The 15,517-nt window shown below is 35.6% G+C and overlaps 1 protein-coding gene across 1 annotated transcript in view; it reads left to right on the top strand.

Annotated features, from left to right (window-relative positions):
- Positions 1-15,517, top strand: part of IFT74 (intraflagellar transport 74) — a 105,375-nt gene that overhangs the window by 53,747 nt on the left and 36,111 nt on the right. Inside the window, exons 11-13 of the mRNA XM_073228414.1 lie at positions 2,097-2,240; positions 3,529-3,569; positions 5,602-5,681. Of these exons, the coding sequence (XP_073084515.1) occupies positions 2,097-2,240; positions 3,529-3,569; positions 5,602-5,681 (265 nt within the window). The remainder of the gene's footprint in view (positions 1-2,096; positions 2,241-3,528; positions 3,570-5,601; positions 5,682-15,517) is intronic.

The following is a 15,517-nucleotide window of genomic DNA, read 5'->3' as shown; positions in this document are numbered from 1 at the left end:
TCCCAGGCACCCGCTCACCAGTCCCCCCGCCCTGCCTCCCTAGCACTGGGGTCCCTGTCCCTTTAAGGCTTCGAAAAAGCACTCGCCAAAAAGAGAAAAAAAAAGGGGAAAAACGCGCGATTTCCTTCTTCCTCAAGTGCCGGACCCAGGCACCCGCTCACCTGTCCCGCCACCCTGCCTCCCTAGCAACGGGGTCCCTGTCCCTTTAAGGCTTCCAAAAAGCACTCGCCAAAAAAAAAAAAAAAAACCACTCCGGTTTCTTTCCACCCGCTGGGAGCCGGGGGGAAGGGCGCTTGGGTCCTGCCCGCCCGGGGCTTGTATCTTACCCCCTTCGCAAGGCGCTGGGTTCTTGCAGGTGTGGATGTGGTCTGGATATTGTCCTGTGTCCTGTGGTCTCTATTTTAGGAAGATTTTTCTTTGTTATATTTTCATAGCTCTATGTGTTTTTGGGAGGAGATTTCCACTGCTCTACTCACGCAGCCATCTTGGCTCTGCCTGAAGATTTTTTTTTAATGGAAGTATAGTTGACATACAATATATTAGTTTCAGGAGTACAACATAATGGTTTAACAATTATTTATGTTACAAAGCACTCACCATGGTAAGTGTAGTTACCATCTGTCACCATACAAAGATATTACAATATTGTTTACTATATAACCTATACTGTACTTTTTTTGTCCTGTAATTATCTTTTATTATCCATTTACCTTTATATGTGATTAAAGCCCTTAAATAATGCAACAATTTTCTTCCAGCTTTATATATTTCTTTTATATTACAGTATCATTGATATGCACTCTTATGAAGGTTTCATGTGAAAAACAATGTGATTACTACATTCACCCATATTATCGAGTCCCCCCTATACCCCATTGCAGTCACTGTCTGTCAGTGTAGTAAGATGCTACGGAGTCACTACTTGTCTTCTCTGTGCTACACTGTCTTCCCCATGATCCCCTCCACACCATGTGTACTAATCATAATACCCCTCAATCCCATTTCCCCCCCCTCCCCACCCTCCCCCCTCCACCCCTCCCCTTTGATAACCACTAGTCCCTTCTTGGAGCTTATGTTTATTCCTTCAATTTTGCTTCGTTGTTATACTCCACAAATGAGGGATATCATTTGGTATTTGTCTTTCTCTGCCTGACTTATTTCACTGAGCATAATACCCTCTAGCTCAGTCCATGTTGTTGCAAATGGTAGGGTTTGTTTCTTTCTTATGGCTGAATAGTATTCTATTATGTATATGTCTATGCTATACTTTTTATCTCCTTGACTTACTTATTTTATAATTGGAAGCTTGAACCTGAATGTACGTGCTTTTCTACAATGTTTTGGTTTGACCTGTATCTCCTCAAAAGATTACTCAGCCCCAGAAAAGAATTTTGTGAACCACTTTATCCCCTTCACTTGATTACCCATCCCCTCATCTTATCCCCTATGTAACCATCAATTTTTATATTTTGTTTGTTTGTTTGATTGGTTTTTTTTTTTTAAGATTCCATGTACAAGTGAAATCATATGATATTTGTATCCTTGATTTATTTCACTTTGCATAATACCTCCTAGGTCCATCCATGTTCTCACAAATGACAAGACATCATTCTTTTTTGGGGCTGAGTAATCTTTTGAAGAGATATAGTTCAACCCATAAGACTGTGGAAAAGTATGTACATATGACCTCTTCAGGGGAAAATATCTTCCATCTAGAGATCAGTTCTTTGGACTTTGAATTGGATATTGTGGTTAAAGTACTAAAGTACTGATATTATGACATTTTCTTTGCTATCTTCCCATTGTTAGGGATGTCCTTGTCTGTTCAAATTTTATATTTAGAAAATAAAGTAATGCTGCCACCTTCTTATGAATCTTAGGTTGAAAATAGCTTATGAAAATACACAGGGATTTATTTTTATTCTTGCAGTTTAGAAATATGCTTTGTAGCATTATTGAGTACTGTAGATATTTGATATCTTTATTTAAAGGTACTGGTGATTTAAATCTGTCCTTATTCTTATAAACTGAAATCTATTTGTGAATAGTATTTGATAAAATACTAATTAAATTTTTCCTTTTTTTGTTGCCTACAGGAAATAGCACACTCCCAGATGAAACAGGAAGCTGTATTGCTGCATGAAAAACTTTATGAATTGGAGTCCCATCGAGATCAAATGATTGCAGAAGACAAAAGCATGGGATCTCCAATGGAAGATAGAGAAAGATTGCTTAAGCAGGTAGGAAAAAAATATATACTTATTTTAATATGTCAGGATTTGGTAAATATATTGATTTGTTTTATTTAAGGCATGTGAATTGAACAGAAAGTTAATAAGTTTATTTTCTTAAGCAGTGAAAAATGAGCTTCACCTAAATTAATATGAAGTACTTGAGCAAGAAAATCTAGGTAAAAGTCATTTCTCACATAAACTGTTATTTGACCAAAATCGTAATTTTATATAGTCTTCATACAAATTCTGGCCTTTTTTCATGTTTTGTATCCTTATAAGGAAAACATGAAAGTCTTTTTTTATTGTCCAGTAAATAATTAGATCATCTTATTGAATATACGTTCTGTTATTTCTTTTGGACTGCATGTTTAGAAAATGAAGGCCCCAAGGCTAATGCATTTTTGTGGTTGCTGCTATCAGTGCCTCCACACAGTGAATGGAATTGAAATGTTCTGTGAAATCACAATGTTACAAGGTCCTGTCATGTATATTCAGGAGCTTTCTCACTACTACAAGCTGACTTCAATTTATCCCTAAGTTAGAGTTAACCTGTTTATCCTGAGACATCCTAACTATAGGACCCTTAAGGAGAATTGCTTATTTATTTATAAACAGGTCCAGTCAGGAACCTACAAATGGGACTCCTTTGCATTGAACCCAACTGGCTTTGGAAGAACCTTAGGGATCAACTCATGAGCTATTTAAATTTTAGAATCCTTCTCCAAAAGTATTAAAATCTAGACTCTGAAGTACCTTGGAAATGGATCATTGGAGAGAGTGATCTTGAGATAGGATTGCTGGATCAAATACAGAACAATTAGTTCAATTTAAATTTTAAATAAGCAGTGAATAATCTTTTAGAATAAGTATTTATGTAAGGATGATAATATATTCCAAATAGTGCATGGTATATATGTATATACTCTAAAAATTATTCATTATTTATCTGAAATTCAGATGTAACAGAGATTGCTAAATCTGACAAACCTACCTTGTGTGTGTGTATATTGGGGTGGATGGGGAGACAGTCTCAGAAGTCCTAGATGTTTACATAAACTGATCCAGGACTGAAGTTGTGTTATCCTCATGGTGCCTTGTGCATAGGTATGGATATATTAGTCACCACTAGTTCCTTAATGATGCTCTTTTTAACTCGAAAGGCTAAATTTTAAAAATAAGTTTCAAGAAAGAGGTTATATTTGACATTTTAGTACAACATGCCTTATAAGGAAATTCTTTTTAAGATAGCCTACAAGGAGTATTTAAATGCTGTTTTCTTTTTTTACCTTTATAGGTTAAAGAAGATAATCAGGAAATAGCCAGCATGGAGCGACAGTAAGTACATTTATACCAGGACATTTTATATCCATTTCTCAACCTTTAGATTACATTCTAAGTGTGCAATAGGAGCATATGGTTATAGTCATTTTTTCCTATAGTCCACAATGTTAATATGTGAATAACTTTCAGTCTTATAGCTTTAAATATTTCTTTGAATATTTAGTTAAGAGCCATTGCATAGTATAATTGATTTTTAAAAACAGCTTATTAAGATATAATATATGCCATACAATTCACATATTTCAAGTGTTCAATTTAGAGGTTTTTAGTATATTCACGAAGTTGTGCAACTACACCTCAGTCAGTTTTAGAACTGTTCAGTCATCCTCATAAGACCCCCACACCACTTCTATCACCCATCTCATCCCCAACTCCCAGCCCTAGGCAACCACTTATTATATGTCTGTGTAGATTGACCTCTTCTGGATATTTCATATAAATAGAATCATACAATATATGATCCTATATAGCTGGATTCTTTCACTTAGCATAATGTTTTCAAAGTTCATCTGTGTTGTAGCATGTATCAGTATTTCATCTTTTTTATTGCCAAATAATATTATACTGTTTGGGGTACCATATTTATTTATCCATTCATCAACTGATGGACATTTGGATTGTTTACATTTTTTTGGCTATATTAAATCATGCTGCTGTGACATTTACATACAAGTTTTTAGATGGACATATTTTCACTTTTTGGGGGTATATACCTAGGAGTGGAATTGCTGGGTCATATAGTAGCTCTATATTTTACTTTTTGAGGAACTGCTAGACTATTTTCCAAGTAGTTGCACTCTTTTACATTTCTACCAGCAGTGTATGAGGGTTCCAGTTTCTCTATATCCTCACCAATGCATGTAAGTATATATCTTTTTTGATCAGAGCCATCCTTCCAGGTATGAAGTGGTATCTCATAATGGTTTTTATTTCTATTTCCCAATGATGTTGAGCTTCTTATACTGTGCTTATTTATTGGCAATGTATATGTCTTTGGACAAATACCTATCCTTTTGCCCATTTTTAAATTGGGTTATTTTTTTATTATTGAATTATAAGGGTTCTTCATATATTCGAGATACAGGTTTCTTATCAGATAAATGATTTGCAAAATTTTTCTCCCATTCTTTGGGTTGTCTTTTAATTTTCTTGATAGTATCCTTCAAGCACAAAAGTTTTAAATTTTGATAATGTTTAGTTTACCTATTGCATCTTTTGTTGCTTATGCTTTTGATGTCATATCTAAGAAACCAGTGACTAATCCAAGGTCGTAAGGATTTATGCCTTGTTTTATTGTAAGTTTTATAGTTTATTTTTTACATTTAGATCTGTGATCTATTTTCAGTTAAACTTTTGTATGTAATATGAGGTAAGATTCTAATTTAATTTTTTTGCTTGTGTATCTCCAGCTGTCCAAGCAACATTTGTGAAAATATTCTTTCAACAAATATTACTTAATATTCTTTCTCCATTTAATTGTTCTGACATCTTTGTCAAAAATCAGTTGTGTAGATAGAGGGTCTTATGTGTGGACTCTTAGTTCTTTTCCATTGCTGTATGTCTATCCTTATACCAGACCAACACTATCCTGATTACTGTAGCTTCATAATAATAAGTACAACTGCTTTTTGTTGAAATTTTAACTCATATAATCGTCTATCAGTGGTAAATTTTCTTATTTTCTAATTTTTGAGACTAATTTGCCAACCTAGTTCAGTTTGTACAAACTTACAAATAGAAGATTGCTTAAGATTTTTCACTTTCCTAATATCAAAAGTCAAGCTCAGCAGAAGGCTGGGGAAGGGTTCACTGTGGAAGTCATTCTACATTCTCAGAGTATATTTGTACTCCAAATATAAGTCATGAAAAAATATCTAGAAAATATTTTTTCTCTATAAATTTATAGTGCTATCCTCAGAATAAGGCATATTACTTGCAGATATTGACTCTGAAAACAGAAAAGATTTAAGATTTCGTAATATCATTAAATATTTTTGGTGAATATCATTCAATAATATTTCAACAGGTTATCAGATATAAAAGAAAAAATAAATCGCTTCAATGAAGAAATTAGACAACTTGACATGGATTTAGAAGAACACCAAGGTAATTTTTCTGGTATTTTATAATGAATAGTAACAGATACATAGCAGTATCAATACACTATTAACCTAGGTCTCGGGGACTGTTTACCTGGGATTTTTAATTTAATTCTTTATGACATCACTAACTTTACTAAAATACTAAACTACTATAATAAAGATTATTATTATACTATATAACCTGACTAAAATCTTGAAATAAAAATGGTTATATAATGACAAGAATTTATTTTGTTTGCAATATAATTTTTTAAATTGAAGTATCGTTGATACACAATCTTATATTGGTTTCAAATATACAACACTACGGGTTCAACACTTACCCGTATTAGTAAATCTTCAACCCCACTAGTGCAGTTACTATCTGCCAATGTAAGAAGATATAACAGAATCATTGACTATATTCACCATGCTGTACTACCATCCCTGTGACCAACTCATAATATGATTGAGAATTTTTGGGTTCCTTTATCACCCCAACACCTCCCCCGTAGTAACCATATAATCCATATTAATTTCTATGTGTCTTAGTGTCTTCTCTAGTCACTTCTCAGTGTCTGTCTCTGAGTCTACTGCTACTTTGTTCATTCTGTTTGTTTTGTTTTTATATTTCACAAATAAGTGAAATCATACAATATTTGTCTTTTTCCACCTGGCTTATTTCACTGAGCATAATATGCCCTAGATCCATCCATGTTGTTGCAAATGGCAGGATTTTATTCATAGCTGAATAATATTCCATTGTGTATAAGTACCACATCTTCTTTATCTGTTCATCTATTGATGAACACTTTGATTGCTTCCATATCTTGGCTACTGTAAATAATGAAGTGATAAACAAAGGCATGCATATATCTTTTTGAATCAGGGATTTTGTTTTCTTCAGGTAAATTCCTAGAAGTGGAATTACTGAGTTAAATGGTTTTTTTGAAGAACCTCCATACTGCTTTTTACAGTGGCTGCACCAATTTATATTCCTACAAATACCATAGAAGGGTTCCCATTTCTTCACATTTTCGCCATCACTTGTCATTTCTTGTCTTTTGGATAGTGTCCATTCTAACTGGTGTGAGGTGATACCTCGTTGTTTTGACTTGTATTTCCTTGATAATTAGTGATGTGGAGCATCTTTTCACATGCCTGTTGGCCATCTGTATTTCTTCTTTGGAAAAATGCCTGTTTAGGTCCTCTGTCCATTTTTTTAATCAGTTTATTTGCATTTTTGGTGTTGAAGCATTTATGTATTTTGGATATTAACCCCTTATCAGATAGATGGTTTACAAATATTTTCTCCCATACTCTAATGACTATTCATATGTGCTTTTATTAACTGTGCATTGGCCTCAGCATATAGGAAGTTACCTCTTCCTGCTTTTGAAAAACTTCCCTTAAACTAGTTAAAGTTATTTTAAAGACTCTGATTAAGTTATTTTTTAAAATTGTGTGCTTTTTATATATGAATCTGGTATATACTAATGTGAAAAATTCAAGCAATACTGTGTAAAGTAAAAAGTCATCTCCTTTCTCCTCACACTCATCCCAGTCTTCAGGTGTGATCACTGTTCACAGTTTGATGTTTGTAGTCCTTTAGGCTTTTTTCTATACATCGATAAGCATATATATTTTTAAATGGAGTAATACTATGTAGTTCTGAATTTGAGTCTTTTCATTTAATTGGGTCTAATGTGCATTCTTCCAAATGAGGATGTATGTATACTTCATTCTAAGAATGATACAGCATGGTGTTCACTGACAGGGCTTTACTGCCAAACTAAGAATAGTGCCTGCCTGATATTAAGCACTTGCTATTAGCTGTTGTCATCATTGTTATTGTTCTTAAATACTGTTTGCTGTATCAACATTGACATTAGGTCGTTTCTAATTTTTCACTCCTAAGAGCAGTGCTGCAGTAAATAACCTTGTTATATACATGTTTCTTAATTTAAATATTTCTATAGTATAAATTTCTAGTAATGAATTTTGAATAGAAGGTTACTTACGTTAACAGTTTTTATTGTTTTTGCAAATTTGTCTCCAAAAATGTACCATTTGATATGAGCAACAGCAGTATATGAAAATGCTTCCTCACCAATGGTAGTTTTGTTACAAATTTCTTTAGTTTTTGTCAGTTAAAATAAGAAACACTTTGATAGTTCTCTGTTTTTTAAGTACTGCCTTGATCCACAAGGTGGGGCTAATATTCTGGACCTCTCCATTCACAGACCAGGTTGAGGAGTACAGTTGGCAAAGTACAGTTACATATTTCCCAAGAAGGATTTTTGGGCATTATTACTCATTACAAATTATTCCTTCATTTTTAAAGTACAGTGTCTTCACAAAGATTTATTAGATTGTAAAACCGATTATCATATGGTGATTAATACAGCATGTTACAGACATCTAAATATCTAACTGCCTCAATGTGATAAATGTGTGTATCATTATAGAAATATATATAAAAAGCTATAGGATCATTGTATTACTGTCCTAAACTCTAAATGATATCATAGTAACTTACCTCATAATTTATATGCTTTTTTCAAGAGTAGTAAAAATATAAAACATAACACTCCGATTTTGTCTTTAGGTTATTTTTTTGTACTCAGAGTTCTAAGGCCTAGGTTAGAAGCCTTTATTCTTTAGGAATGTCAAGTAAAATAGAATTTGTAAAGACAAAATGGTTTTGTTTAACAGTAGAGATTCTGCAAAGAGAATGTCTAGATTCAATGCATTATCTTTAAAATGAAAATAATAATAGTACCTGTGTACTTTTTAGAGTCACTATGAAGAGTAAATAAATGGATTGTGTGTGTATGACTCAGAATAGCATGCAATTTAAAAAGTGTATATATAAATGTTATTATTAGTGCTATCAGTTAATAAGCTGAAACTTGGATAATTTTCCTGGAGATTTTCCCAAACGTATTTTGGAAGTATTTTCCTATCAATATTTTCCCCAGGTTATACAAAATAATCTATTCAATTTCAAAGTGATTTATCTTCTGGCATCTGAGATTTCAAATGGTATACATACTCTGCTGTAGTTTCTCAATATACAAAGAAGACTGAATTATTGCTTATTGATGACGAACATTATGTTTACTAGGCTTCCCTCCAACCAAGTCCCCCCAACACACCCCTTCACAGTCACTGTCCATCAGTGTAGTAAGATGCTGAAAAATCACTACTTGTCTCCTCTGTGTTGTAGAGCCCGCCCCATACCCCCTCCACATTATACATGCAAATTGTAATGCCCACTTTCCCCCCCCTTATCCCTTCCTTCCCACCCATCCTCCCCAGTCCCTTTCCCTTTGGTAACTGTTAGTCTATTCATGGGTTCTGTGATTCTGCTGCTGTTTTGTTCCTTCAGTTTTTCTTTGCTCTTATACTCCACATATGAGTGAAATCATTTGGTACTTGTCTTTCTCTGCCTGGCTTATTTCACTGAGCATAATACCCTCTAGCTCCATCCATGTTGTTGCAAATGGTTTGTTTTCTTCTTATGGCTGAATAATATTCCATTGTGTATATGTACCACATCTTCTTTATCCATTCATCTACTGATGGACACTTAGGTTGCTTCCATTTCTTGGCTATTGTAAATAGTGCAGCGATAAACATAGGGGTGCATCTGTCTTTTTCAAACTGGGCTGCTGCATTCTTAGGGTAAATTCCTAGAAGTGGAATTCCTGGGTCAAAGGGTATTTCTATTTTAAGCATTCTGAAGAACCTCCATACTGCTTTCCACAATGGTTGAACTAATTTACATTCCCACCAGTAGTGTAGGAGGGTTCCCCTTTCTCCACAACCTCACCAACATTTGTTGTTGTTTGTCTTTTGGATGGTGGCGATCCTTACTGGTGTGAGTTGATATCTCATTGTGGTTTTAATTTACATTTCTCTGATGACAAGCGATGTGGAGCATCTTTTCATGCGTCTGTTGGCCATCTGAATTTCTTCTTTAGAGAACTGTCTATTCAGCTCTTGTGCCCATTTTTTAACTTGATTATTTGTTTTTTGTTTGTTGAGATGTGTGAGCTCTTTATATATTTTGAATGTCTACCATTTATCGGATCTGTCATTTATGAATATATTCTCCTATACTGTAGGATACCTTTTTGTTCTATTGATGGTGTCCTTTGCTGTACAGAAGCTTTTCAGCTTGATATAGTCCCACCTGTTCATTTATGCTTTTGTTTCCCTTGCCCAGGGAGATATGTTCATAAAGAAGTCACTCATGTTTATGTCCATGAGATTTTTGCCTGTTTTTTTCTAAAAGTTTTATGGTTTCATGACTTACATTCAGGTCTTTGATCCATTTCAAATTTACTTTAGTGTATGGGGTCAGACAGTGATCCAGTTTCATTCTCTTACATGCAGCTGTCCAGTTTTGCCAGCACCATCTGTTGAAGAGACTGTCATTTCCCCATTGTATGTCCATGGCTCCTTTATCGTATATTAATTGACCATATATATTTGGGTTAATGTTTGGAGTCTCTATTCTGTTCCACTGATCTGTGGCTCTGTTCTTGTGCCAGTACCAAGTTCTCTTGATTACTGTGGCTTTGTAGTAGAGCTTGAAGTTGGGGAGTGAGATCCCCCCCACTTTATTCTTCCTTCTCAGGATTGCTTTGGCTATTTGGGATATTTGGTGGTTCCATATGAATTTTTGAACTATTTGATCCAGTTCAGTGAAGAATGCTGTTGGTAATTTGATAGGGATTGCATCAAATCTGTACATTGCTTTGGGCAGGATGGCCATTTTGAAGATATTAATTCTTCCTAGCCAGCATGGGATGAGTTTCCATTTGTTAGTGTCCTCTTTAATTTCTCTTAAGAGTGTCTTGTAGTTTTCAGGGTATAGGTCTTTCACTTCCTTGGTTAGGTTTAGTCCTAGGTATTTTATTCTTTTTGAAGCTATTGTGAATGGAATTGTTTTCCTGATTTCTCTTTCTATTAGTTCATTGTTAGTGTATAGGAAAGCCACAGAGTTCTGTGTGTTAATTTTGTATCCTGCAACTTTGCTGAATTCCGATATTAGTTCTAGTAGTTTTGGAGTGGATTCTTTGGGGTTTTTTATGTACAATATCATGTCATCTGCAAGTAGTAACAGTTTGACTTCTTTACCAATCTGGATTCCTTGTATTTCTTTGTTTTGTCTAATTGCTGTGGCTAGGATCTCCAGTACTATGTTGAAGAGAGTGGGCATCCCTGTCTTGTTCCCAGTCTCAGAGGAAAAGCATTCAGCCTCTCGCTGTTCAGTATGATGTTGGCTGTGGGTTTATCATATATGGCCTTTATTATGTTAAGGTACTTGCCTTATTCTGATACCCAGAGTAGTTTTTATCATGAATGGATGTTGAATTTTGTCAAATGGTTTTTCAGCATCTACGGAGATGATCATGTAGTTTTTGTCTTTCTTTTTGTTGATGTGGTGGATGATGTTGATGGATTTTCGAATGTTGTACCATCCTTGCATCCCTGGGATGAATCCCACTTGGTCATGGTGTATGATCCTCTTGATGTATTTTTTAATTTGGTTTGCTAATATTTTGTTGAGTATTTTTGCATCTACGTTCATCAGGGATATTGGTCTGTAGTTTTCTTTTTTTGGTGGGGTCTTTGCCTGGTTTTGGTATTAGGGTGATGTTGGCTTCATCGAATGAGTTTGGGAGTATTCCCTCCTCTTCTATTCTTTGGAAAACTTAAAGAGAATGGGTATTATGTCTTCTCTGTATGTCTGATAAAATTCCGAGGTAAATCCATCTGTCCCAGAGGTTTTGTTCTTTGGTACTTTTTTGATTACCGCTTCAATTTCTTTGCTGGTAATTGGTCTGTTTAGATTTTCTGTTTCTATCTGGGTCAGGCTTGGTAGGTTGTATTTCTCTAGGAAGTTGTCCATTTCTTCTGGAAAAACAGGGTTTTCCAGCTTGTTAGCGTATTGGCTTTCATAGTATTTTCTAATAATTCTTTGTATTTCTGTGTGGTCCGTCATGATTTTTCCTTTCTCGTTTCTGATTCTGTTGATGTGTCTTGATTCTCTTTTTCTCTTAAGTCTGGCCAGAGGCTTATCTATTTTGTTTATTTTCTCAAAGAACCAGCTCTTGGTTTCATTGATTTTTTTCTGTTGTTTTATTCTTCTCAATTTTAATTATTTCTTCTCTCATCTTTATTATGTCCCTCCTTCTGCTGACCTTAGGCTTCATTTGTTGTTCTTTTTCCAGTTTCGATAATTGTGACATTAGACTATTCATTTGGGATTATTCTACCTTCTTTAAATATGCCTGGATTGCTATATACTTTCCTCTTAAGACTGCTTTTGCTGTGTCCCACAGAAGTTGGGGCTTTGTGTTGTTGCTGTCATTTGTTTCCATATATTGCTTGATCTCTATTCTGATTTGGTCGTTGATCCATTGATTATTTAGGAGCATGTTGTTAAGCCTGCATGTGTTTGTGAGCCTTTTTGCTTTCTTTGTACAATTTATTTCTAGTTTTATACTTTGTGGTCTTAAAAGTTGGCAGGGTTTCAATCTTTTGGAATTTACTGAGGCTCTTTTTGTGGCCTAGTATGTGGTCTATTCTGGAGAATGTTCCATGTGCACTTGAGAAGAATGTGTATCCTGTTGCTTTTGGATGTAGAGTTCTGTAGATGTCTGTTAGGTCCATCTGTTGTAGTGTGTTGTTCAGTGCCTCTGTGTCCTTACTTATTTTCTGTCTGGTGGATCTGTCCTTTGGAGTGAGTGGTGTGTTAAAGTATCCCAAAATGAATGCATTGCATTCTATTTCCTCCTTTAATTCTGTTAGTATTTGTTTCACATATATTGGTGTTCCTGTATTGTGTGCATATATGTTTATAATGGTTATATCCTCTTGTTGGACTGAGCCCTTTATCATTATGTAATGTCCTTCTTTATCTCTTGTTACTTTCATTGTTTTGAAGTCTATTTTGTCTGATAGTAGTATTGCAACACCTGCTTTTTTCTCACTGTTGTTTGCATGGAATATCTTTTTCCATCCCTTGACTTTTAATCTGTGCATGTCTTTGGGTTTGAGGTGAGTCTCTTGTAAGCAGCGTATGGATTGGTCTTGCTTTTTTATCTATTCTATTACTCTTGTCTTGTTCATTTTGATGTCCCCCAGCATCTATTATAGTATCTGGCATATATTAGATATTCAGCAAATTTGGAGTAAATGAATTATGGAACTATGATCACATCATATGCTCAAAATTTGAGTATAGCTCTAAAATAATTCTCATTTTATCAGCTTATCCTTTTCTTTGGTTTCCTCATTCTTGATCTTACTACATTAGATCCTTTTTTCTTGCATACTTAGCACGTCCTGTGTGATACACTGATTAGTTTCTCACTATCCATGATCTTGTCCTTACTATAATAGTACATCTAAGGGCAAATTTAGTAATAACACCTATACTTTTTCCTGCCTTAGGACTGCTTACATCTGTATATTTTCTGTCATGGGCAGCTCAGAAACTAATCATCCAACTAAGAAATCACAAAGTAGAGGAGTTCACTAGTTCCATGATCTCTTTTCTTGTTAACAATAGTGGTATGGGTGGAAGTTTTATAAAGCTTGGGAATCTGCTGAGATATATGGGAATTCTGTCCTACCTAATCCAGTTGGCCTGCTGTGTAGTTGGAGACATTGACCAGATACATCTTCAAGCACCATGAGTGTGGATTTGAGGAGAGCAGGAGGGAAAAATCTCCTAGGTTTCTGAATTGAATGACAGATATATGGGAAGGGCTTCCATATGTGATAAGGAATACAGAGGGATGCATATTTTGAGGGGAAAGACTGATGAGTTTAATTGTGCATACTCTGAGTATTAAGATGTCCTGAAAGGTAGTCATATGAATATATCTTGTAAACAGTTGAATACAACAAACTGAAAATTAGGAAAGAGGTCAAATTTGAGAGTTCCTAAACCACAAGAATGAGTGGGATTTCCTTGGATATAATGCAATGTTAGAAATCAATTTAGAGCAGAACCTAGAATTTAATTGAAGAAGAAGAGTTAAGTCATGAAGAGAAGACCTAAGGAATGATTTGATAGTAAGAAAAACCAGAGAAGCTCTGACCCCAACAACAAAAAACATAAGGGAAATAAATTGAAAGAAGAATGTAACATTAGTGTAAAATACTGCAAAGCAAGATAAGAACTGGAAACAGCCCCTTGGATTTGATAATTAAGGAGTCATATAATCTTATTGAGAATGGTTTCATTGGAATGGCAGAAGGAAAAGCCTCATTGCACTGTCTCGATGTTGGATAGAAGATGAGGAACTATAAACAGCATGTGTAGGAGATTCTCCCAAGGAAAAATAAGATAAAGTTAAATTCCTGTAAATCTTAGGGTACAGGCCTTCCTCTTAATCCCTTAATACCTGACCAGTCTCTGAAGAGTGCAACTTCTCAGACAGCCACAAGAAGGATCTAGAACTTTCTTAGAAACCTAGCATATGGCAGCTTCAGCAGATGCTAGCTTTTCTTCTGCTTCATATATATAATATTTGCATGCACATCACCTTCCTATGAAGGTATTCCAGATCACACGTACTACAAACTCTTAATTCTTTCTCTTTGTTTCCACTCAAAAATCTATTACCATAAGAAAAGTGAATGGCATCATTATTATAGGACTAATCTGAATTGTTGTATTATATATATATTTTAATTTAATCATACATTGGAAGGGGTAAAAGATGGTAGCATGAGAAATGAGGCAGAAACCTTCTCCCAAAACCACATATAACACAAAAATACAGCAAATACAACTGATCCTGAAAGAGCAGCCAGAAACAAGGTTGCAACAGATGGCTTACATTTGGTGAAAAGAGAAGACCTCACAGAAAAGGGTAAAGTGGCAAAGCCATGATCTGGCAGAACCCAAGCCCTCCCTGCACCCCAGCTCACCAACTAGAGGAAAAGAAATGGAGAGGGGAGGGAATGGAAGCCCAGGACTCATAAACTTCCACTCCTGGAGATCTACTCCGGGAGCACAAACCCCATTACATGGTGCTCTAGAGATTAGAGGAGTTGGAAAGGAAAGACAGGTGGAATACTCAGAGAGACTAATTCCAGCCATTTTTGGAGAATAGGTACCCACAACTGGCTGCTCTGGGACAAAAGAAAGGCAGGAGACTTTGGGAGACTGCCCAACAGCGAGAGGGCAGCTAAAGGGGCAAGAATTACACAGAGCTTGCTGCTCAGGAGAAAGGTGGGAAAAATCATCCCAGTGTACTAAGCCCAGCAGTTTGGGAATTTTCAGGAGCTTCAGGCACTCCATCCCCCTGACTGGCAGCACAGTGCTGAGGCCCCACACTGCAATAAGCAACCTGTCACTTCTTTCTCCCAGACAGCACCAGTTAGCAAATTTACAGCCCCGCCATCACACCAGGCCACCTGGAGGGCAGCTCTGCCTACAGCAGCTACAAGGGCTTAATGCAGAGGCTGCTCCCTGCATAATCTGCCCTCTGGTAATAGCAGTGGAGGCGGGCACTGCAGCTGGGAAGCAGGAAAAAACTGTTTGCTCCTAGCAGGCACTGCCACTGATCACTCCACCACCATCACTCCATGTTCTGGGCAGCTCCAGGGAGCAGAGCTTCAGGACACTACAGGGCACCACCTATACAAGGTTATTATTACATATTACTTATTAGAAATATTATATGAAAAAGAACCTTGTGCAAACCAAAATTACTCAAACACCAGAAAGATGGCTCAGTGAAACTGAAATCACCAATCTTCTTGATAAAGATTTAAAGATAAACATCATAAACATGACCACAGAGCTACAGAAAAATATTCAAGATCTCA

This window comes from Manis javanica, chromosome 2 (genome assembly GCF_040802235.1).
Source record: "Manis javanica isolate MJ-LG chromosome 2, MJ_LKY, whole genome shotgun sequence".
In the NCBI taxonomy this organism is placed as follows: Eukaryota; Metazoa; Chordata; class Mammalia; order Pholidota; family Manidae; genus Manis; species Manis javanica.
Note: the sequence above shows the minus strand (reverse complement) of the source record. Positions and strands in the feature narration are given on the sequence as shown.